Source organism: Anabas testudineus, chromosome 19 (genome assembly GCF_900324465.2).
Source record: "Anabas testudineus chromosome 19, fAnaTes1.2, whole genome shotgun sequence".
NCBI lineage: Eukaryota > Metazoa > Chordata > Actinopteri > Anabantiformes > Anabantidae > Anabas > Anabas testudineus.
In genome coordinates this window covers 5443768-5469848 of record NC_046628.1, presented here as the reverse complement: position 1 = coordinate 5469848, position 26081 = coordinate 5443768, and the positions used below count along the sequence as shown (strand labels likewise).

General features: G+C 43.8%; 1 protein-coding gene across 2 annotated transcripts; it reads left to right on the top strand.

Annotated features, from left to right (window-relative positions):
• The first annotated feature begins 332 nt into the window (after positions 1 to 332).
• Positions 333 to 15369, top strand: LOC113155935 (myocardin-related transcription factor A-like). Of its 2 annotated transcripts, XM_026350683.1 has the most exons (18): positions 333 to 351; positions 585 to 650; positions 4902 to 4957; positions 5183 to 5258; positions 5812 to 5973; positions 6896 to 7059; positions 7176 to 7313; positions 7533 to 7595; positions 8087 to 8271; positions 8854 to 9025; positions 9608 to 9967; positions 10105 to 11106; positions 11620 to 11826; positions 11928 to 12020; positions 12546 to 12686; positions 12831 to 12923; positions 13708 to 13768; positions 13866 to 15369. In XM_026350683.1, exons 2-18 carry the CDS (start codon positions 644 to 646, stop codon positions 14441 to 14443), a joined length of 3558 nt encoding a protein of 1185 aa, XP_026206468.1. In that variant the 5' UTR covers positions 333 to 351; positions 585 to 643; the 3' UTR covers positions 14444 to 15369. The 2 variants fall into 2 exon arrangements, with proteins under 2 accessions (XP_026206468.1, XP_026206469.1); XM_026350684.1 differs by lacking the exon at positions 12831 to 12923 and having other exon boundaries at positions 334 to 351.
• The last annotated feature ends 10712 nt before the right edge of the window (positions 15370 to 26081 follow it).

The window sequence follows — 26081 nt, the reverse complement described above, 5'->3', positions numbered from 1 at the left end:
CATCTTCTGGTTGTGTGGAGCGAATCTAACACTTTGAGGTTTTTATAGTTGTTCTCAATAAAGACATGAAAGATCAGAATTTTTTTGTGTTATTATTTTATGTACATTATATTTAATACTCTTGACTTAGATGAAGTGTAGATAATTGGCATTAATTTGTCGTACATTTTATGATGAAACAATGCAGAAAACCACTCATTTTTCTTGCCACTGTATATGTGCACACAGAAACACAAAAAAAGTTTAGAAACAGGAAGTGTGTAGTACTCTGCTCACACCCTATTTGTACCTACCTCCTCTGTAGCTTCAGAAAAAGCACAGAAGAAGAAGGGAAATGGGAGTTTGCACAAGGTGCTACAGAGCGCAAATGCTCTTTTTGTCAGTCTAAATGCATCTGGGTTCCCTGCCTATTTTTTATGTTTTTTTTTATCTAAATGTCGCAATTGGGCTGGGATCAGTGGATAATAAGACACAATAAGGACACTTTTAGAGCTCAGAGCTCCAACGTTGCAGCTTCTTTCACTTGCTGTGAGTGACTCTCTTCTCCTCTGTCTCCCCCGGTCACTCCCTCTGTCTTCATGCAGTCCTCCAGCTCAAACTCCAGCAGAGACGCACACGAGAGGAACTGGTCAGCCAAGGCATCATGCCACGTAAGTTGCTCCTGTACATAAAGTCATGCTGTCTGTCATTTGTCTGTGAATTAATTCATGAACATCCATATTGTGCAACTTCTATGACACATCGCCAGTGTGGCTGGGTCCATTTTAATATATACGGTTTATATATGGTTTATTTAATGTAAACACTACAGAAAGTGCTCAAAAGCTTTGTTTTTATTTCGTGTGTAGAAGATCTTAGTAGTGAGGCACTATACTGAAACCCACACAGACGACGGTAGTGCGGCTGTGTCTTTTAGTCTACCAAGTTTCCTGCTCCAACATCAGCCGGCATGTCAGACCCTGTCATACATAGAGTAGGTTGTTGTATAATTTCAGTACTGAGGTATGTTTATGACTGATTGATTCACATGCTTTTAATAGTACATATGTGGTTATCTATGTCTGCTATACAGGATATGTTAGTAAGTTGTATCGCTCTGTCTGCGTTTCAAATTAGAATGTCTTCAGGGAAAACTCGTTTTGAATTTAGCTAGGTTTTTGCTGAAAATGTCAGTCCTAATCTAAATGTGGTATCTGTATGAGTTTGTACATTGTGCATGTTTCATATTTCACAGTGTCTTTACACCACTTAGTTATCAAATAGGACAGCTTCCTCTTCTGCTGTATCCACTTCCTGTTTAACAGTTCCGCACATCACAGGAGGCGGCGATAATCTTTTTTTAAACTGTTGTTCTGTTTTAATGTAGCTGATGATGGGCAGAAAGCACTAAACTTTTTCAAAACATATTCTTTGTAAAACCAAAACTACCAACATTGAGCCTCTCACCGTGTACATACCTTCTTTTAGACACTGTAGTGTAGAAAAGACCTTCATCTTCTTGTTTATATACCATTACGTCTGTTTGCTGATGGAACTACTGATGGAGGATGGGCATTTCACCTCACTTAAAATGTACTTAAAGTAAATAACAATTTGGATAAAGAGTTTGGGTTAGCCATGAAAGATGGCACTGGAGTGGACACTCAGACGAAGAGCTTGTTGTAATGGACAGCATGGAGTCTCACCGTCTATCATTTAGTCGTTACATTAAATCTGTCTGCGTCCTCCTTATATAATAGGCCTCTAGCCAGGCCGTTAGCTGCAGTGGATCAACATATGCTGGGGGAGACAAAATAGACATAATGCAGGAAGAGAGAAGACAAGAGTTTACCATGTTCCAAGGTGATGATGTCCTTGAACACTTTTAATGAGAGCCTTTATTTTGACTGCTGCCTTAAGACACAGCAAGGCAGTGCAAAGGCTGTTTCAATGTCAAGGCCCTGCTGAATTGTAAGATAGTAAGGATCAAATGAAGTTCTAAAAAGCGAAGAGAGGAGTGCGCATCATTATTGATCGTCTGGAATCCTGTCATATACATTTTATTATCAGTTTCCAAAAAAACAGTTGTGTATGAATAATTCAGCTCATACGGTGATGGTGATGGCATTATTGTAAAATATTTTAATTGATACTGTAATGTCCTTCTAACCATGTTTCCAAGCAGTAGAGGAGACAGTGAGTGCTGGAAAGCTAATATAGGCTCAGTTCCTGCCATCGGGTTAAGTCCTCACACTGGTTTTGCAGCTGTAGGTGGTGTGAATGAGTAACTTTCCACTCTCCTCCTCTCTGTAACCATCTTTAAGTGTTATTGAGCAAGGCGTGCGACATTGCACCTGTGACTGTTGTAGTGTCTAGAACTGTTGGGTAAATGTGATATAGTGAAAAGATCATGCAGAGTATGATTTTGCTGGATCAGAAGGCAAAACTTGCTTAGGTACACTAGATAAACATTTGCCCTCAATTTGTTGCAAACTTTCTTTGAGGCTTTGGTCTATCCTTGAGGATGATGTCACACAGTTGCTGCAAATTTATTGGCTGCACATCCATGATGCCAATCTCCCATTTGACCACCTCTCAAAGGTGCCCTGATTCTGGAGTTCATTTAATACAGCAAACTTGTTGTACAAGAAACCAGTTTGATTTTGATTTCAACTTCGTGGCATGGCCAGCAGATCAGCAGATCAGACCAACCCATCTGGCGCCAAACATGTTCAAAGTTACTTAAATAAGCTTTCTAACCATTCTAATGCTCAGTTTGAGCCTCAGCAGATCGTCATGACCATATCTAAATGCACTGTTGTTGCTGCCATGCGATTGGTTTATTAGAAAGTTGCGATAACGAGCAGCTGAACAAGCGTAAGCAAGTATGAACAGTGGCTCATTGCTTTATAGTAAGTCAGTGCACTAATAGAGTCGAGCGGGTCTGACCCACTACCCTAGTATCAGATACACAATATACATGCTGTTTTACCGTTTCTCTTCATTTCACATGAATAGAATAGTTGGCAGTCATAATCATTGCACAAGGATTCTGTGCAGAAATAACAATAAGGTGTCACCTATGTTACAAGATAGAGTTCATTAACATAAAAAACAGAGACACTCAGAGCTGTGAAAGTGGAGGTAGCTGGAGAGAATGATAAGCTGACAAGTGCATGTCAGCATTAAACATTAGATGATAGCAGAAGACGAGTGTTTCCACTTATTACTTTGGAGAGCACTTTTCAAAAACAGTTTTCAGTCTCACTGTTCATATTAATCGCTGTCCTTGATACTCTTTATATTTTATTCTCTGGCCAATATAAGTCTTAAACATTGAAGAGCTTATATCAATCTAACGTGAGAAGGAAGTAATATTTAGCTCTCATGCCTATTAGTTAATTGTTGGTGTTAGGGGCAGTATCAGCCTGACCAGTCGTCTGTTTTGTTGTCATCTTGACTGTTGGTTACGTTACAGCTGTTATGTAGAGCTGCTTCCTTCAGCGAGAGGGGTTGTAACATAAGAAATGTATTCCGTTCCTTCCCTGTCATCTGTGGCACACAGTGTACAGTGGACGGCCGACTGTTGCCAGAATGTCCACATTCACACACCCTTGTAAGAGATTTCACCAGCTCTTGACCAATCAGATGATTGCCATGTTACATCATTGTAACTGCCACCATCCTTCCAGCATCCTTCCCCAAATAGAGAGCAAATATCTTTGTTTGTGTCTGAATTGCTTTTCAGAACCCTCACCCCGACATGTAATATTCTAAAAGACTGTGCAGTTAAAGAGAAGAGCTTTTTCCTCATCAAAAGTACTGCACTTTCTGCTTCTGAGACGTGTTTCTATTTACACACTACAGACATTCACACTCCCACCCATACACTAGGTGCACACTGCATGCCTGAGTGCAGCAATGAATATAGATTCTTTTGTGTGCAAACGTCTGTTCTAATCTATTTTAAAGCTCTTTTACACATGACTGATCATCAAGAACTGATGTCCCACCTAGTCCCAGCTACAGTCCATCTATCAGAATGAATGCACACAGTGGGCCTTTAAAATAGTTTTTCTGCTATCTAAAGAGCACACCAACAGTCGGCGCACATTATAATGTTTTCTGTTTTAAACAACCATGTAAGCACATGTAATGTTCTCATTTTAAAACATTCGGAAGTTATGTAAGAGATCAAGCTATGCACAAGTAATGAAAAGTGGCACACGTAAAGGTTCTGCTATAATGATTTGGTTATGTGTTTTGGACATTTGAGATTCACCCAAACCTCAATTAGAGCCTCTTTGTGTGTGTAACACTTATTCATTGGCAGAAAATGTCTGAGTGCAGATTTGAAACCAGCTACTAACCTCAGATTGTGTGGAAAAAACAGTGTAATAACATGACTGACCACGCTGCTGGAGGAGAGTTTGGTTTCAGTTATTAATGAAGCTGCTGAGTTAGAGTTTGACAAAGCTCATAATTACTGTCATGTGGTTCTGTGAGGTTTGTTCAACTATTTGCTCCCGGAAAAGTAAATCCTCCGCCACTGACAACCACTCAAGACATCTTGCAGCTGCTTCGTAGTAAAAGCCACTATGATAATATGACTGTGAGCATAAGAACAGCTAAAGAAAGCATTTTAGTATTCTCAGTAATACCTGAGTTGCCTTCACTGCAGAAAAATGATGAGTAGCTCCTGCACACACAGCATGCTGCACAGGCCCATCGGCCTCAGAATGTGTGGTTTAGAATAGCACTTCTGTCCTATAGCTACTTCTGCTTTGACTTGGTCTTCTCGATAGCTGTATTTATTTTCACATTGTCATTTGCTGAAAGAAGCGTCAACACAGACGCATCACTGACTACGTGAGCTGCATTCAACTCCATGTTTCCCCACCTCCGTCCCTCTCTCCACACAGCACTGAAGAGCCCGGCGGCCTTTCACGAACAGCGGAGGAGCCTGGAGCGAGCAAGGGTGAGTGATTCCTGGTGTCTGTGAATGGATTTGTCGTGATGAATCTGTGTGGGGTAAAGTATTATGCATGTAGCACAAATCACAAAGCAGCATTGTGGCTCATTGCAGACACTGCTCAGTAACAAATGAAAAGGTCTTGTATTCTCACCCTTTTCCTCATGACCCTCTTTTTTTCCCCATCTAATCCCCCTCCATAATGTGCATGTCTCTTTGTGTTTCCCACAGACTGAGGACTATCTGAAGAGAAAGATCCGGAGTCGTCCTGAGCGCTCTGAGTTGGTCAGGATGCACATTCTGGAGGGTGAGCTCTTACCTACAAGCGGAACTGCACTTTTGGTGTACAAAGAAAGGCCTATGTTAGTTGAAGTTTATGAAAGTTCATTAAAAGGAACCACAGAGTAAGCAAAACAGAACCAAATACATGTCAGAAGGTTAATGTATAATTCCTGCTTTAGCTGTAGTTTGTTATAATTTTATACTGTACATGAAGTTTTAAATTACTGTGGAATGGCTCGGTTGAACGTAGTGGTTTAGTTTGTGGCAGAATAAGGTGGCTTTTTTTGTTTTTGCATTGTGTATGTTTCTGTTCAGTTATCAGCTCCATATAATGCTTCATTTATATTCTTGTAGAGGGTATTTACCTTTGTTTTAGTTTGCAGATAAAGCTTGATTTAAATTCAGGAAGTGTTTGAAAGTAACCTAAAATTCAGTCTCTGTGATCTTCAGATAGCCAGCTTCCTCTCTGTGTGGATGTGTTGAAAGTTTATGTCTTGTCAGGTGGTATAGTTATTGCTGTACATCAAAATGAGTCAGTGGATGAATACATGTACTTTGATCTGCTGTGTCAAATACAGAGACCTCAGCGGAGCCATCTCTGCAGGCCAAGCAGCTGCAGCTGAAGCGAGCACGACTTGCAGATGACCTCAACGACAAGATCTCCCACAGGCCTGGTCCCATCGAACTGGTTCACAAGAACATCCTGTCAGTCGCTTGCCCTCTGCAGCAATCACTGCTGGGTAACTGCACACGACTCATTCAAACCTACACATGAGTTTATACAGGGACAGCCTTAGTAGTAACAGCACTCAGCTCACCGCGTACAGATAAAAGCTAAACCAACAAACACTCTTTCAAAAATAAAATTCAGAGAAGTACAGTTGCTGCAGTCAGGATGGAAAACAATGGTTTGAAGTCACTGCCTTGTTGTTGTAATGTGATGGTGCTAACCACTACACTGAATTGCTGCTTTGTAAACAGCTAAAACAATTTGTCCTGACTGAGTTTGCACATACAGTAGTGTACAGGTTACAGACTTTAACATTCAACATCACTGGCAAACACACGAGCAGGGTTCATGAAGACCACAGGACTCATCGAGGTCTATTCAGACCAAACTGAGTGATGCTCTCTAAATAGTTTGTGTCCTTACATCTGAATGTGGGGAATTATGTTGTACTCAAGTTAAAACATGTCCACTGTTATCACTGAGTTGCAAACAAGCCGCCTCAAAAAAATTTTGATTGGCATTCTAAACACACCTTTAGCTGTGTAATTACAACATCTGGGTATCTACAAACACTTGTAATGCATTCTTTTAGAGGAGTGTACGTGAACACGGACCTCTTAGTAACTACAAGTTGCATCACTGTCCCATTAAAAAATAAACCACACAACAGTTACAGAAATTATACAACAAGTATGTTAGGACATAGCATGTTTTGAAACTCTGCAGGACTTTAAGTCTTGTGATTGAATCATCACTGTTTCCCAATCTTCATATTTGAATTTGACTGTTACATATTGTGAGGAAGTCTTGAATGTCACTGTTTTTCTCCTCTGGCCATAGCAGCTGTGAAAATGGTTTAATTTTTCACTCAGCAAACCACAAAACGGTACCACTAATTTCACTACACTGAAAATATTTCTGCTCCATCACAGATTCTCCAAAGGGAGCAGGGGGAGAGAGCTCGTCCTTAGATGAAGACAGCAGCGATGCTCTGTCGCCAGACCAGCTCACCAGTCATGACTCTCCCCTGAGTGCTGTCCCTCAGCTGTCTCCCTCTGATGTGCTCACCCACAATGGGGACATTTCTCCCACACAGGTATCAGGGTGTCATTTAAAATAAAAATAAAAAAAAACAAGATCATGAGATTAATAAAACTCAGTAGGTGATGGATAAACATGATCACACCAATAACCAGAGTCAATTTTCCTCAGTTCCTTGCACAGCCCCGTCCTCCACCTCCTCCACCAGCCCCCCAGGTCAATGGGTCCGACTCGTCCCCAGCGCCAAAATTGGCAAATGGAACAACGGTGTCTTCAGCAACCTCCCGCTCTACCACTGGACAGATGAAGGTGCGCAAATGCTAGTTAATGTCCGCTCTTTTCATAGACAGTAACCGAGAGTAAGTTCGTTTGAAGTTACACATCCTGTAGATTTGATCAATTCTTAATAAATGTGACGTTACCCTCTATTCGGGGAGCAGCTTTAACAGGTCCACTCATCTCTTCCCTTTCATTTCCTTACTTCTTCCTCCCTGTCCCCATTTCATTTCTAACGGTTTGTCCAAGCAGGCTAAGACGAGTTCAGAACGTCCTCCACAGAGACCTAAGAAACCAAAAGACAACAAACCCAAGGTGAGCAGGCATTTAAACAGGCACTGAGTTATAGATCTGATAGTGGGAACAAAACACTAACAGATCCGATACTACACTTCTGTTAAATGGCAATTTTTTGTTCACTCTTAAAAAGAAGTTATTTGATTAGATTAGATTAGAAATGACCAGTTAAGGGGCTGTGGTTTTGGTGTCAGTTTCTGTAGAACCAGAGGGATGGCTTTTCTCTGAACTTCAGATTTTGACATTTAACAATAAGACAAGAAGTAATCCTTCATAGAAAAGGAAGAGATACCAATTTCAGAAACCACACTTGCTACTTGCTTTTTCTTGAACTTTCCCTTTAAAGTTACTGAATGTACATCAGTTTTGAAAATCTACAGAATGTCAAGTATCGATGTCTAGAGAAGCCTAGACGAGAGCAAAACAAGACAGCAGAACTGTCACTAATGAACACTGTTAAAGTATTAAAGTGTAATTGTCCTTTAAATTTCCTTGTCATTTGTGTGCAGGTGAAAAAGCTAAAGTACCACCAATACATCCCTCCAGACCAGAAAGCAGACAAGGAGCGTCCGCCACTGATGGACTCATCTTACGCAAAGCTGCTCCAGCAGCAGCAGCTCTTCCTGCACCTGCAGATCCTCAGCCAGCAACAGCAGCACTACAACTACCACACCATCCTGCCCGCCCCTCCCAAGTGAGTATGAAGCATGACTCTGTGCGCATGTGTGCCGTGTGGAAGTGAGGATGACTGACTGCAGCGGTTTTGTACAAAGGGGAAGCAAGCTTGAAAACCTTGTTCATATGCTGCAGAGTCTGTAGGCAGCTTTCATTATGACTTCCTGTCTTCTTCCAAACTTTCTGCTGTGGCTTTTTATACTCACATTTGTGGTTTTGGGGCAAGTATACTGAGCCCGGAGTTTAAAGTTGACATAAAGGTTGCAATTGACCATCAGTCCCAGCTACTTTAGGTTTGACAATCAACTTGTGTAACTTGTGCTTAGTTTTCTGTTGCAGTAAACGGAAAATGCCAGTGATGAAAACTACGTGCTATGGCTTTGAGTTAGTTTAAAAAAGTAGTGATCAGGTCACAGTCAGTACATTTTGGATAAAGAAGGAGAAGAACATAACAACTGTGATTCAATTTCAACAATGCAGGTGTAAAAATTCAACAATATAGATTTCTAAAACTCAAACGGTCGACAGCTGATAGTAATTTTCATTGTATGTGACCTCTTTCCCAACATTTGCTATTTATACATTTTCTGTCTCACCCCAGGCCTCTCACAGAGCAGCCTCCCACAACCAACTCTGGGCCATCTCCTTCCCGCAGCATTCCCACAACGACAACCACAGCCCCCTCCAATCAGAGCGGGGCAGCCCGTCAGAGCCAAACTGCAATGGGAGGAGCGAAACCAAGCACTCTACCGGCCAATCTGGATGAGTTCAAAGTAATTTAAGCTGACTAATAGTCCATTTGCTCAATTAATTTTTTCTAGCAATGTCAGGCCTTGCTGTTCCTCCACAATTACAGGTGCATCTCAACAAATTAGAATTTCATCAAAATGGTAATTTATTTTAGTAATTCAGTTCAAAATGTGATATTTGTATATTATATAGATTCATTACACACAGAGTCATACATTCCAACTGTTTATTTCTTTTAATTTTATAGATTGTGGCTTACAGCTAATGAAAACCCCGAATTCACTATCTTAGAAGAGAATATTACATAAATGAAAAAGAGGATTTTTATAATACAGAAATGTGCAGTATAGGCACTCAGTACTTGGTCGGGTATTGCATTTAAGCGGCGTGGCATGGAGGGGGAAAATAAAAATAAGCATAATGGTAGATAATTTTCTAATCAGGTTTGTGAACCCCTTCAATAAATCATGAGACATTAGGGGAACTAATGTTCCACTGAACTTTGAACTTTTAATTCCTGTCCATAATGTATCAGTTATGTTGTTCTCTTTTACTCTGAGTCAGTCCCTGCTTTATGAATAGTGCTCTGGTTTCTCATCCTCCAGGTCGCTGAGTTGAAACAGGAACTGAAATTGCGTGGTTTGACTGTCTCGGGCACCAAAAACGACCTCATCGAAAGGCTCCGCAACTACCAGGAGCAAAATGGTGGCGCAGCCGCGGTTTTGAAAAATGGCGCATCTCACCCCAGCCAGCAAGGCGCAAACATGGCTACTAGTACCATAACATCCTCTCTGGCCACAGCCACCACACCCGAGCACCCAACAGCTGCAGCAGTTCCTGCGAGAGTCATGCGTTTTGGCAGCACCAGCTCCAGCCCGCCAGTGTCACCGACGCCATCAGAGAGGTCGTTGGCTGGGATGAGTCCAGATGAGGCGAGCTGCAATGGAGACTTGTTTGGGGAGATGGTGAGACATTTTAATGCCATTGTTATATAATTGTTGCATGAACTGAAAGGTGAAATGCACATTTCCCTTCCTCATATCTTTGCCTGACATCCTGCTTTGTTTTGTTTGTTTGTTTATTTGTTTTTTTGGTTCTTCAGGTGAGCTCTCCTCTGACCCAGCTCACCCTGCACCCATCTCCTCAGCACCCGTCAAACATCTCTCCACTCTCACAACCTCTCTCAGTCAAAGAGGAGATCCAGAGCTCATGTTGCCTGTCTAGGTCTTTGTCCTCCTCAGGCCAGCCAGAGCCCCTGCCATGCTTAGGCCTGGACACATCTGCCTTGGACAAGGACCAGATGCTCCAGGAGAAAGACAAAAAGATCGAGGAGCTGACAAGGATGCTGAAGCAGAAGCAGAGGCTGGTGGAGACCCTTAGGTCCCAGCTCGAGCAGGGCAAGATGGCAGGTGGATTATTGGTGGAGAAGGAAGGAAGTGAGAAGAGCAAAACTAACACTCTGATAAAAGCCTCAGCCATTCAGCCCCCAACGCTTCCTAATGGCTTCGTGGTGAAGATCAAGAAGGAGGTGGAACTTGAGGAAGGGATGGAGGGTGTAACGGAGGAGGCCCAGGCAAAGAAACAGCCCCAGCCCATGCAGTGCTCTCAGGAAACTCTGTTCAGGCTGCAGCAGATTCATCGGCTCCAACAAGCTGAACAGCAGAAACGGCAGCTACAACAGCCCAAACTGCAGCAGAGTCAGAAAGCAACAGAGGCTAAATCAAACCCTCAAAAGCAGCAACAGCAGAGGAAAGAAGCTCAGATCGTGCTGCATCAGCAGCAGCGAATCCAGCAGCTCATCATCCAGCAAACCAAACAGAAACAGCTTCAGGCCGAGCAGAAGTTAGCACAGCAGAAACTGGTCCAACAGAAACTCGCACAGCAGAAGCCAGTACAGCAGAACCAGCTGAAACAAACCCAAGGTCAAGTTCAGCAGAGCCAGCAGAAGAACCAGGCTCAGCTGAAACAGGTTCAGGTGCAGGTCCAGAACCAGACAGTGGTGAGCCAGAAGCCTGCAGGGAACCCACTCCAGCAGAGGAAGCAGCTGAAGGCTCATCTGAGGCATCAGCAGAAACAGCAGACGACAGCTGTCACAACACAACAGGTACATTTCCAGCAGGTCCAAATGATCTAACACTGCAGCACAATGCAGATTTTCTTACTGCACAACACAACAATACAAAACACACATCTAACTGACTGAGTAATAAGTTATAAGTTAAGGAAAAAAGAAACTTTTCACTGCATTTTCACGCCTGCCTCAGTCAGTCTGGGTGAATTAAACCGCAGTTTGTTTGGGCCAGTCTGAGCGCAGCAGTCTCAGTGGAGACCCTTTACTGGGTGTGGTCTTGGTCCAGTTCCTGGTACTTTACAGAGTGCGAAGAGGTGTGGGGTGTTTTCAGGATGTTTTCACAAAGCTCGTTCAGCATTGAGCAGAGTTTTGCTTGGTATAATGCTGAGACAGTTATTACGGTTATGAGTGGCAATAGTGCCGCTGTTCCATGCCCCCGGTGCTTTTAACCAGTGAGTGGACTAAGCTATTGTCACATGATGCCTGTTGGTTCAGTTGGCTTTGTTTGTGTGAAAAAGCACCCTAATGTTTGACGTGTGTTTCCAGGTGACCCCAGTCTTAATCAATCAACAGAACGGCACTCAGATCCACACTCAGGCCATATCATTAGACCTCCTTAAGGCCAACGGGGCACCAACACTGGTCACAGACTCTAACGGCAACCACTACCTGATCGCACTTACCAGTCACACCACAGACGGACAGAACGGAGTGTCGTCTTTGGCCAAATCCAATGGACGCATCACACTGCAGGTACAGTTTGACTGAATGATCATAATAACACAAGATGTGGTGAAATATGTATCTGAAACACCCTAAACTTGTTTTTTAACCTTTTTTTTTCCACTTGTCAGAGACTGCAGTCGAGTCCAAGTAAACTCCCAAGCACTGACGGCCAATCAAAAGAACAGACAGAGGCTGTGTCTGTGAGCCAACCAATCAAAAAGGTGCAGCCCTCACTATAAAGCATGTTTTAAATTCCTTTTTTTATTGTATCTGTTTTTGTTCGCACAGTACCTGACTTATTTCTTTTTTAATTCAGTGTTGATTTTCTTCCCTTTTTGTGCTTTATGTGTTTTGAAAGAACTAATACTTAAATTATGTCTATTATAATTTACATGATTGCCAATCATCATTTTAGTTAGATTGGCTAATAATTGTAATGTTTAGTCTTCAGCTTGTCAAAGTGTCTTAAGACACTGAACCCCAGATTGTTTCTAAAGTGTAAATATGTTGCGAAAAAACCATCACTTTAGACAAATAAGGTTCTGCTGAACAAATGTAATGAAACTTAAAATAGTGCAACTGGTCTGTCTCTTTCGAGCAATAACATCTTCTTGCCACACGGTGTCGCCACCAACATAGTTCAAAATCCCAAACTGTGTCAACAGCCAATCATCATTGAGGATTCAGCTTATTCTACAGCACGTTCTACAATCTAAACAAGTCTTTTCCATGTCTGTACCCCCCAGGGACAGAAGTCGGGGCTGCATCTAGACACAGATGGCGTTTCACAGCCCAGCATGTCAGTCACCGCTCCTCCAAACCTGCAGCCTTTCTTTGGCGACGTGTCAGACAGTGAAAACCAAAGCAACTTAATCTCATCTCTCAAGGTAACACCAGCATCTCCTCTGCTCCTCACAGCCCCCACCCTCATGTCGCCTCCACTGCTCAGTCTTCACCGCGTTACAGACTTCATTAACCTTTTCTCCTTGTTTCTTCTCTCATTTCATCTCTTCGTCACTCCATCCTGGCAGAGAGAGGAGGTGTGTCCGCCTTACGACCGGCACACACTGTTCACCCCTCCCTCTCCCAAACCCAACACCTCCCTTCCTACTCAACGCTCCAAAGTATGTCCTCCAGCATGTCTTTCTTTTCATCTCTTCTTTAGTTGGTGTTCTTCTTTTCGGACTTTTGTGTTTCGTTGCTCATTTTACTGAAACATTCAGCCTCTCGTGCTCTTGTCGTATTATCAAACTGATACTTTCTTGTTTCTTTTTGTGGTGTGTTGTGTATTTTTGGTTTTGGCCTTGTTTCTTATTCAGCCTCCTGCTGAATTCTGGTTGTTTACATTTTCCAGAATACTTTCTGCCGTCCCCACAGAGGTGTTAAACTTGTTACAATCAGATGTGGAATATTTGCAGGCAGAAAAAGTAACTTGTCCTCATCTTGATAAGAATTTTTTTTATTTAGAGCTCATACAAAAGCGTAATAATGGAACTGAAACTGTGTTTTATTTTTAGCTTTTTAGATCAGTGGTTCCTCAAAATGTATTAACTACCTTACGACAAGTGAGAAACAAACCAGTATGTTTTAAACAAATGAGCACTTTAAACGCTCCTCGTCACACAGTAAATTTACTAAATACTTGAGTTTCACATTTAAAATGAAAACTAATATTAGTTTCGAATGGAAAGAAATAAAAAAGGGTGATAGTGCACACTGCTTCGTAAGTGTGCTGTACCAGTTCAGCTGTAATGTGATGTCATCAACATCTGGCCAGTTATGTACTGACGTATGAAAGAATAAACCGAGTGGGCCCCTAAATGCCAAGTTTATCTTATGTCAGAGATGGTGTTTGTGTTTGAGTGCTGCTCTGTCCTCTGTGAATAATGTGCTCCTCTCTGTTAACAGGAGAATAGCATGAATAGCCAGCAGATGGACGACCTGTTTGACATCCTGCTTAAGAGTGGAGGTAATGAGCTGCTGTAAACATCGAGAGAACAACGTCACCCGTCTGTCGTTTCCAGTATTGATGACGTTTCTCTTGTTTTCTCTCTGCCCTCCTCCAGAAATCCCCGGCTTCAAGGCCAACCCAGACCCTTCCCTTGCCCCTCTTCACTCTGACCCGCCCTCCCCAACTTCTCCCCCATCTCCCCTCCACCTCTCCCCTCCCACCCCTACAGAGTCCCTCATCTCCCAACAGCCCTCTGTGGGAGAGCCCTGCTCAGGCAGTGGGCGCCTGGAAGACTTCCTGGAGAGCACCACGGGTGCCCCTCTGCTAGGCGTGGAGCCAGATGGCGGCCTGACTCTGATCGACGACCTCCACAGCGAAATGCTGAGCACGCCCAGCATCCTGGACCACCCTCCCTCCCCCATGGACACATCCGACCTAGGCTTCTCCCCCCATTCTACAGGTTTGGACTTTGGCGACCCCACGTTGGACAGCATGGACTGGCTGGATGTCTCCATGGTGGGGAGCGCCAGTGGCGGGAGCGGAGGCAGCGGAGTAGGGAGAGGAGGGGGAACAGGTGAAGGGGATGGGGGGACAAGTCTGGCACCACTGGCCCCGCACACTCCACCGAGTGTATTCTCAGCTGATTTTCTGGACAGCACAGACCTGCAGCTGCACTGGGAGTCATGTCTGTAGCCCTTCGCACAGATGGACACGCGCTTGCTCACACTGTGTACAGGCTCTGTCTTTACTCACGCACATACAAAAACCTTCTCTATGCTGTCTCTACCACTGCGGGGGGCCACTGGCACATACAAACATACACAGACACACAGTTTGCTCCATCTTTAACTGGCTGTTACTGTATGCAGGATGAAAAAAACATAGAAATGGGAATGATAGAATGGAAGTGAACTTAGTGGGACTGAAGTGGACTTTCTGAATTGTAACTCTATGGGGATCCATACGGCAGACTGTAGAATCCCATTTCCCGAGTCCTGACCTGCATTATAATCAGGTTTTTTAACATTAACATGAACCAGCAGGAAACTCCACATGAGAACTGTCAGTGAACGTGTAGTCGGGCTCCTCGAGATAGCGGAGTGTGTGTCAGTGCCTCCTAAACTTTGCACTTATGCTGAATCTTGGTTTAAAGGGGGTGTCCAGGTCGACAGCTGATTCCTTCGCGCTGCGCGGTGAGTGAAAGGCACCATGTGTTATGTTCATCAGCTGAGCCGTTGATGGTGTGACAAGAAAGGCAGCTGTTGGTGCCTCATCACCTCACCGTGGCAACCTGAACCACCCCACCCGCACTAGTTAAAAATCAACCATCATTGGTTGGCAGTTGCTATTGAAATGAACCATATCACTGGCAACAGTTTGAATTGAAGCCTCATTAGAGGTTGCGTATTATTGGTAACATTATGGTAGACCACTATGTATTGCTGTATATGGGGTGTATATTATTAATTGTCCATATGACTATTTTTCTTTGCTGGTTGCTTTAGAGTCAAGCTGGCCGGCTGGGGAACATAGGGTGAGGGCGGGGCTTCCAAAATATTGGACCTTGTCATTTTTTTAAAGAAAAAAAGTTTAAAAAAATAAACATACTATAAAAACTCTTAAGGTGTTCTTGATTTTTCCTTTGCACATTTCACATCAAATAAACACGGTCTGTAATCTGCTGATCACATAGAGAGCAGCCACATGAGGGCGGCATCGTAAAGACCCAGCTGCTTTGAACCATAGTGCAAGTCTGCAGCTGATCAGGTGTGATGGGGGATCTCACACTTCCAAACAGAAACAGTCACTTTCTGTGCAGCACCTGAGGATCATACATGTACTTTGAGTATCACTTATGTGTCTGCATGTCTAAAACTTTAGGCATTCACCATAAAGCCACTGAACACTGAACATTTTAAAGGAGATAATGACTCATTGTTAATATTTTAACATCAAAACATCAAGTCATGTTTCCTTTTTTTAATACTCGGCTTCTCTTTGTGTCTTCTCTGATGTTCATTGTTCTAAAACTCCATTTATGCTAATGAATGGATGTGATAGTGATGTGCAGTGAAGCATACAGTGCTACTACAGTCAACATATGATCATCTACAGTCAAACAGATCAAAACCCCTCTTCCTCTCACACACAGCTCACACACAGGCATGTCAGGTAACACCTGACACACAGTGTGTGTAACTTTTCCTCACCCGCTGCTGTTGTGTTGCATATCTGTAGCTGTTTTTTTTTTTTACACCTGTACTGAACGTTGTTTACCGAGACCTGGTGAGACGTTCACAGCTGTCCTCAGACTCAGAAAATGAAACCGAGGCACTGGCACTTTCTGTTGCACATGACATGCTGTATTCACAATGCATCAGTCCAAGTTAAAGGAACATCTTATTTTATCTCTGTTCAGGGATTTTATTTCTGCACTAAAAAGACAAACCAGTGACCTATCGACCACTCTACCAAACCCTAAACTCTTCAGGGAGTGTTATTCTATATGTGGAAAAAGGCTTTTGTGTCTCCAGAGGGAAGTGTGATGAATTGTCCAATGACACTTGACCCGAGTTAGTAGTCAAGTTGCAGAGTGAAGGCAGCCTTAACGAGGAAGAATAGTATGTGACATAACATGACACATTCAACCAGTTCCTTATAACTCAAAGAACCTAATGAGCCACAATGAGCACACTGTACAGTATTTGATGCACAGCACATGAACGCGCACACAGCTCAGTACACTCCTTCAAATTCCCTCCACACACACACACACACATAGGTCACAGCGGCTCACCAGTGCAGCATCAGTACCATCTCTCTCTCTCTCTCTCTCTTGTCCACACACAGGACGGATAAAAGCCCCTGGGGCCATGCCACTAATTAACTACAGCGAGCTCCAAAGTGCCGCCGCACCGCTGGGGCTAAAGAACTTCTTTGTATTCTACGTCCCACTGACAGGAGCCCAGCACCCTGCAGCCAGCACCACATGCATGATTTTGAACCATACGTGCCCAGAAAGTCTTTGACAGTATGAGTAAAATGTAGGAGCAGGAGTAGCCCTTTGTGTGCTCTTACAATATCTCCCACAATACAACTCTTCACCCTAATGAGGCATCTTAATCTCAGTGACTCTCAAACTCCACAATCAGCATGAGGTAACTTATCATCATGATCAGGTGTTACTTTCTCAGACTGGACAAAAACCTCTTCCACGGCCTGTCGTGATGTGATCCTGGTCTCAATGCACAAAACGAATCCACAACACCTTCTTGTACTTGTTTGCTCAATCGAACCTTTTCAGCCTTTAAGGGAAAGCAAACGTTTCTTGTCGTGCCTCTGTGTCCTTTTGTGCGAGACAGCGGCGTGAATTAAGAGGAGCAGTCAGGTTTGGGTGGATCCTGCTGCGACTGCAGTGCCTTTGATAGCAGAGGATGTGAAGGCTGACATTTGCACAGGCATGGGAAAGATTGGAGGGGGTGGCGGCGTCGGGCGGGAGGGTGAGAGGCGAAGAGGGAGAAGAGGGCGCGGAGAGAATAGCGGGAGTGTTTTGTTGGACACCTGTTTGTTTCAAAGACAAAAAAATAATAATACAGAGAGCAAGAAAGTCACACAGGAGGGTGTGCGAACAAGCAGCAGACGAAACATGGTGAGAGGTGTCAGATCCACACTGAGGTTTCCTTTACATTACAGCTGTTTTTAAATGTATTGTTAAAGTTAAAGGTGCACTAATCAACATTTTTTAATTAAAAATACATTAAATGACTACATGTAATATGACAGGGGTCATTTATTGTGATTCACCACCCTCAGTTCTTTCACCACTTCATTTTGTTTGGTCGCCCTGCAGCTTTAATGTTTGGGGGTCAGCGTCATCACTCTCACCAACTGTGCACCAGAAAAGCAGCTTCCTGTTTCGCAGGTTTTTAAAATCCAATCGATTATTGTTTTTCAATCAGACTCTGCCACAGAAACCAACTGGATCAACCTGACATGACAAACTGGATGAGATCATACAGGCACGAGGACACATTCACAGCTGACCCGTCATTATGTAATCAACGCCCGTGTCTTTTAACATAACCTTGAGACAGCTAAACTGTGCGGGCGAGAGTTATGCAATCTGCATATGTTGGCCTGGTTTGGAGGTTTGATCTTCATTAGTGTCGTCATCAGGATTCGTGAAGGAACGATAGATCTTCAAAGACCCGGTTTTGGGTGAAACTATATTGGCGGGGCTGGAAACAATGAGTGGTCTTATTAACACAATATAACGACGTGCAACCCCGACATCCCTGTGAGGCTGTGGATGATTAACTGAGAGAGAAAGAACAGAGATGAGTGAGAGGCGATACAGATGTAGATATAAATAAAAACAAGGAGCAGCAGTGAGAGCGAAGAAGAAAAGAGGAGAGCCAGTGGAGACCCCAGAGAGGAGAGGCTGTATTGTGCTGTGTTGTTGAGTGTGATTAGCTCCAGAGAAACACGCCTGCTTGGAGGACTTACAGAAATAGATGCTCCTTATTAAAATCCACGGCTGCGACTGCAGCTCACCTGTCTGGCTGCTTAGCATTGCAAATGCACGAGACATCACGGTGCATCAGGGCGTCTGTAAGAAGACTGACGCACAGGAGCGCGTCAGGAAGAGTTTGTCCTAATTCCAGGGAGACGTTGCTGCAAAGATGAGCTCACGGTGTCTCGTTTAGATGAGCTACGGGAGAATATTACCACGAATTAGTCACTGCTCTCAGGGTCATTAGTGCTCGGCGTCTATTGACCTTTGATGTGACAAAACAGGACGCAGTGATTGGCTGAGCCTTTAATTGAAAATAGTTCAAAGAGAACATAACAAATGTTGAAGCTGGTCATTTCTGATTGAATCTATTTGGACATGCTGTATTACAACGTGGCTGCCCCCCCCCCCCACATGCGCTGCTAGCCTCAGATTTGGAAGCTCATCACAAACTCAGAGAGGAATCGAGACACATCACACACACACACACACACACACACATGCAATGAGAATATTTCCACAGAGGCTGTGTTTTCCGAGCTTAAGCAAATCTCTTCTGGAGTTTCTGGAGGTTCGGAGGTTTCTTCACTTTTTCACTCCTCTGCACAATGTGCTCTGTCGCAGATATCAAAGCTCTGCTCTCATCCTCTAATCCATCCCTCTGTCTTCTGATAAATTCTCCTCTCATACACTGATTTTCTTTTCTTTTTTTTTTTTTTTACATCTCTCTCCCACAAGTTGCATTCAGCTGCCCGTGAGTGAAATAAATTAAATGTCTGGACAATCTTGCAGTGTATACCCTCATTGTAACATCTGTACACTGTACACAGCACACGCACCAATCTAAGTTCAACCAGGTGTAAAATGCTCTTTAGAACTTTTTCTTGCTGTGTCAAGAACGCGCTCTGCGTTGGCTGATGTAATGTGTAGCGCTGACACTTTGACCTTTCACAGCCACAGGTTGGAAAAGTCTGGCTGAGCACAAATCGATGGCTCGACTCGATCAATAGATTTTATGTCTCGTGTTTTTTACGTTTTTTTTCCTCTCTGACATTCAACATGACACTTTTGTTCATCCATGAGGGGAAGAAAAAAAACTGCTTGATTTGAAGACATTTCTAAATAACTGACGTGTTTCGGTAGCGATTTGATGGAATTGTAGAAAAAAGAAGCAAAAAGAGCGGCATGAAAAATAAACTTAGGGGTAAATCTAGACTAAATATGCACGTAACCATCTGAAGAGACTGTACGCTCTTTGCTGACTGAAAAATAATAAAGAGGAAAAGAAAAAATTAAGAAATTACACTGTCCCCCCCAAAAAAGTTACACCCAGTGGACCACCTTTAGCTGTGATTACAACACACAGTCACCGTGACATCACTTGGATAAGCTTCCTGTAGTCAGCTGACCTCATTCTTTGTGCACATAACATTGCTGAACCTAGATCTGACCAACTGCAGCAACCCCAGATCATAGCACTGCCCCCACAGGCTTGTACAGTAGGCACTAGGCATGATGGGTGCATCACTTCACCTGCCTCTGTTCTTCCACGACCACAGGATGTGTCTTCAGACATGGTTGTTTAAGAAATGAGAAGCTACTCACTGCGTCAGTTAAATAACTTGTAGCCAGCTGAAAAATTATCATCCATGCAGTAATTATCCAATGAGAGGCTCTTACCTATTAGTTTAGTTAAATCCATGTGGTGACTTTTGTTTTTGGACGGGCAGTGTATAATCACAGTCAGGGATAGAAGAGTGTGACAGTATGGTCTCCAATCAGGACACTGTGTGTGTGTGTGTGTGTGTGTGTGTGTGTGTGTGTGTGTGTGTGTGTGTGTGTGTGTGTGTGTATCTTTGTGTGCAGTCCCCCCTGGACCTCCCTGTCAGCAGTGACCTTTACCAAATCAAAGGAGATGCAAATATCCAGCTTCATTTGGGCCCATTACATCTCCACACACACAGCGACTTATAGGAGCGAATGAGCTCGGTGCCGACACCCGGTGAGAATAGCTGTCAGTCTTCACGACTGGCTTTGATTAGCAATTTGAAGGGCCCCGGCCCCCGACTCTCCTCAACAGATACAAATCAGCCCTGACGCTGCCTCGTCCATTACTGACATCATTACCAGAGAGACCTGTAATGAATCTCATTTCCCTAGTCTTTGTGTCTCCCTGCTCTCACACAGATTTCACGAGGCCTTAGTTTAATGACATAAACTGTTTCTGGCTGGAAACCTAAAATAAAAACACTGTACAGTAAGTCTGCATTTCTTCTATGCATGTGTTAGCCAGTATTTTTAATTATACCCCCCTCAGTCTAATATCATTTTATTATTATTATTCTTAACATGCTGATATTTAGCAGGTGAAATGTTGACCATTGCCACTGATGGCTATGTTGTGTGTGTGTGTGTGTGTGTGTGTGTGTGTGTTTATCAGGGGACGTTGTGCTCTGATTCAGGCCCTCTGGGCTCCGCTGCCCTCTTTGTCTTTGCTTTTCTAATTGGCTGACTGAGTGCTGCCAACCAGTCAGAGGAAATCACTAATCATTCAGCTAACCAACTCTAAAAACTGTGGCGTCCCTCATTCAGCACCTTTTTGTGGGTTTCAGTCTTTCAGGGCATGTGGGGGACACTGTGACGCCTACGCTGGAACATATTCCCCACTGAAACATATTCAGACCGGCCCTTGCACAGCAGCATGTTTTATTATGAATGACTTCTAACCGTAAAATACACGAGGCATTTTCCACGCACCAGGTCGTGTGTTATTATCAGAGTAAATGCGCTGAGTACAAACAATCAGCGGTACAGTTTTATAGATTGGGAGCAGCCGCTGTTAAACAGCAGCAGCTGGTTAAGTGACAGACGTACGGGCCAGTCAGAGATCAATATGGATCTGGGTGACCCCCCACCTACAGCTCATTGTGGACCAATGCATTCTCAAGTCCGATGGCGGTGAGTTAAACTCCATGCACTGGGCTTTTTTATGCTGCTGATGAAGCCGAATAATTGTATAAGTCTTGACGGGTAAATTACTGCTGCACTCCAGGCTCCAGGGCGAATGAAAATAAACAAGTTGTTGTCATTTCAGTTACATGGTGCACTATCTCAACAGAGTCATTTCCTTCAGCTCTAACAATATGATGCACATTTATTCAACCGCAGAAACTCAACGACAACGACCACCTTATGTGTTTGGTGCACACTGTAACAATCACAACCTATAGCAATGTGGCGCCTCAAGTTCCCTTTATTAAAGCAACAGTCAAAATGTGACCTCACGTGTCCTCTGCCGTGTTAATGCATGAGGACACAGACAGCAACACAGGGAAACTCTACTCCAGGCAAACAAAATGGAGACGGCACAAACATTTCCCCACATCACATCTGATATAAACAAATCCAACCCCCCCCCCACCTCGAGGAGAGATGTGAAGTCAGCAACATTTACTCTGGTCAAAAGACGTGGAGCGCTAAACGTCTCTGGTGTCAGTCTGTCAGACTCTCTGTGTGTTGTTCTGAGGAAACAGGTTCAGTCCCGCAGCATCGGAAACATCACACTCACTCATTAGCTTTGTGCTGTGAACCCAAAGCGTGGGCTGTCAGGCTGAATACACACACACACACACACACACACACACACACACACACACACACACACACACACACGTACTATACGAGCAGATAAGACGGGACGGATTGACAGCTGACGCCTCCAAAACCAAGCGTTCATGCCAGTGCAGGAGAGATAAGAGAGTAAACCTCACACACTTGACACACAACAGAGCAACAATGCAGCATCCAAACTACAGTGCAAGTCATACTACTTCAGTCTCCAAGTTGGTATGTGCACGCATGCGTTACCCACACACACTACTGTACTAATGTGAATATCTGACATACACACACCCACTGGCTCACTAGGTGATTTTAATTTGTAATTACCTTTTCCAGCTCCTTGGACAATGAAGTCTCTCTATTGGACTGTGGTCAAATGAGACCTGAACAAATAAGAGGGTACACACACACACACACACACACACACACACACACACAGAGCACTGGAGAGCACCCAAAGACATCACAGGCTGCAGTGAGCACTCGTGACCACATGTGAACAGATGAAGCATTGCTTGAATTAACATTTGTAATTGGTGTTCATTAAAAGGTCCCTGCATGAGTCCAGAATACTGTAGTTTTTAATCGGCTCTTCTTTTGTGCATCTCTGCTCAATTAACTGTAAACCATGTGAATACATTAGTCCGTGCACACAGGGCCGCGTAGCTCATCTCGTGACGCGGTTGCGTGACATTACGCGCTCTATAAGCAGAGATCAATAGGCTGATATTTGGGATCGGTTCGCTTCCTGCCTAAAGTGTGCGGTCAGTCTGTTTGTGCCAGAGGAGATGACCTTATAAACCCCTGCACCCTGTCACAGTATGCGTGTGTGTGTGTGTGTGTGTGTGTGTGTGTTCATACAGTGTATGAATATCCTGATGAAATATATTTGAATATGTTTTTACTATAAATGAATAAGTCATTTCATTATGACTATTATTTTATAGATTCTATATTATGCGTATAAAAACGTTCCCTGCTGTCGACCTTCTTCGTATCTGCTGGAAGACCATCTCTGTGTTTGCTCATCAGTCGGAGAGGTGATGTGAACATGTGTTTTAGGAAACCACATTTTTCCATTAACGCTTTATCGGTGGAAGCACACAAAGTCAAAATATGAATATTCATAGATGTTCTGAAATCATCAAATGAAATATTCAACACATTTGGGATATTCAGAAAGTCTCCTAATGAAGGGGGCAACATGGCTCTTGTAAATCAGAGACCTGCGGGCTCTTTGTGAATCTAGTTCAAGTTGAGCATTAATTCAGGATTATTTAGAATTCATGTGGTGACAACAGCTCCTGTGCATTTAAACCATAAAGTCACACACACATTTCTTTTACACAAAAATACGCTGGACTTTCTCATATAGACTCTTTGGCCTCTATTTTACTGAAGGTGCTAAGCTGGTAAAATGCAAAAGCGGCATTTTCAATGGAAGCCAGCTGACAGTGAAAAGGCTATTTGTCCGTGTAAACAGGAAGTTTGCAAAGCAATTGTACACAACTGAAAAGACGTTTCTCCACACGCATCCATACCGCAGTCGCCCAACTTGAGCTTTTTGGGTCACACAGGGCTGCAGACGAACGCGCGAGGAATAAATGATTCTCACGAAGGGAGGAGTAGTCATCAATTATCAATCAGCACACCTGAAGAGACAGAAGACGTGCAGTTGTTCAGATGCCATGTTCTAAGTCTCACAGAGCATTACCTCAAAATAAGCTCATCCCCAAATGTTCCTTTGACAACTATTCAAACCTGGGACTCCACTCACAGAGGCAGAACACACGGGAAGAGCCCTAAATATTATCTGTTTTGTACAGTACACCGTATGTGTACAGTTTATGGACAGAATGACTGGGGAAACTTTTTTTTTTTTTGCATCTAAATCAGTGTAACTTCCAGTGAAATACACAGAACCTCCCTGAAGACTGGAGTCTCAGCTGACAGTAAGAAGCAGGGCGACAGCTGTCTCATGTCAATGTGTGCAACAGGGGATTAAATGCACGTCGAGTAGTCGTTCTGAAAAGGGCTCAGTGGTGCCTTGAGTTAAAATGCAGTCCCGCAGATGTTCAATGTACAGATGTTTAGTGAAATTGACCAGATTCGTTTAGCCCGACACCAACATCTCACACTTAGTACAGCCGAGGCTGATGACAATGACTTCAGGTCTTTCAGAGGAACAAGCAGCTCTGTGTCGCCTGCAGCTGCTGTAGCATGGCTAAAAATACATAAGGAAACATAACAGGCATGAGATGAAGCACTGCTGTCCATTATAAATAATAAGAGAATTCCCCCTCAGCCAGGAAAGTTACTTGGATATTAGCTTTAGTTCAGTCCAATTAATACTTACTGCTCCTCACATAACAAACATACAGTGTGTGTGTGGTTACACCAGATGTAAACTCTGAGAGTCTGCCTTCATCACACCTCATCTGTCTCTCCCTCCTTCACTCCTCCATCCTGTACCTGTCGCCGCGCTCTCCCTCCCTCCCAAAACTCTTGCATCCCTCCATCACTTCATTTCTGCCTCCCACTTCTTCCTCTGAACCATCTCTCTCTTTCTCTGAGCATCCCCTCTCTCATCCTCAGCCAGTCATTTCTCCCCCACTTCCTTCCTTTCTCTCCTTCGTGCTTTCCTTTCTGTCGGCCTACTCCCCACTGCCCTACATTCACTCTCTTCTTTTTATTCTCTCTAATGCACTTTGTCTCTCTCTCTCTGTCTCATTCTGTGATAACTAGCACGCCACAGACTGAAAATCACAGCAAAGTGGAGGAAGCGTAGAGTTTGCTCCGGAATGACAAGACATAAAGGAGGGGATTTTGGGAGAGGCGATTAGAGGAGAGCAAAACAAAAAGCCCCTTGTCAATCTGGCTTATAATTCCATTAAAAATCGTACATGTGGTCGTTTATTTTGAGGAAAGCTCTTCGAATTGGCCTCAGCGGTGGCTGTGTGCTTGTAGACAGTTTGTGCATATGAGCAGGTGTTTATCTGCACTTTTGTGCTTTTTTTCTTCCAGCATGCACGTGTGTAGGGAGTGTGTGTGTGTGCGTGTGTGTGTGTGTGTGTGTCCACGAGTTCCAGTCTTTAGCAGCATGTGCCAGTCTCAGCTCCTGCTTTTGGCACCTCTCACACAGGTTGGGATTAAACAAAAGAAGAGGCGAAGCTGGAGTTGGACCCCGCTGAATCCTGAGTCTTTCCTGCCGTAAAAAGACAACACACACACACACACACACACACACACACACACACACACACACACACACACACACATGCTCAGTGCAGAAATCAGCAAACAAACAAGTGTGTTATCTATGCCCAAGGCGCGAGGGGAGGGCGGAGAAGAAGCACTAACGAGAGAAGAAAGGATGGAGAAGTAGGAGATGAGGGGTTGGTGCGATGAGAAAGAAGGGGGTAATGCTCGTGCCTGTGTGTGTGTGTGTGTGTGTGTGAGTGTGTGTGTGTGTGTGTGTGTGTGTGTGTGTGTGTGTGTGTGTGTGTGTGTGTGTGTGGAGGAGTATGCTGAAAAAGCAGGAGACAGACCAGATGGGGGGGTTCAAAAAGTAGATGATGAGCCGGACTAACCGCAGCAGATGTTGACTGTCCTCCATCTGCTGCCATGCAAACATATTCAATATATTGTACAGTAACACACACACACACACACACATAGCGGCAGGAACAAAGGTAGAGAGAACAATCATTTAAAAAGTGACTGTCACAGTGCATATTTCAGTTCTCCCTCATCTTTTTATTTTTCTAATCTCTCCATCTTTTCTCCTTCCAGTCTTTTTCCTCTGGGGATGATGGAAGATGCAGCTGGATATAAACCCCCTCCAACTCTCTCTCTCTCTCTTTCTCTCTCTCTCTCTCGCTCTCTGGCACTGAGGAGGAGTAAACAGAGGAGGAGATCTCATTTGGTTCCTGATCTGTTGCAGCGCCTAATGCAGCCACACACACTCTCTCTCTCTCTCTCCTCTCCACTATCTCTGCTACACTCACACACACGTATACATGCACACGCAGCACACATGGCTACTGGCAGCAGGAGGTCCTAGTAGTCCTGGACCGGTCAGGAGTCACATCTGCCAGAACTGACTAGGCACCACTAAAGAAGAAGAAGAGGCGATACGAGTGCAGAAAGGAAAATAGGGTGAAGAGGATAAGTAGGAGTGTGTTGTTTCTTGTTTGT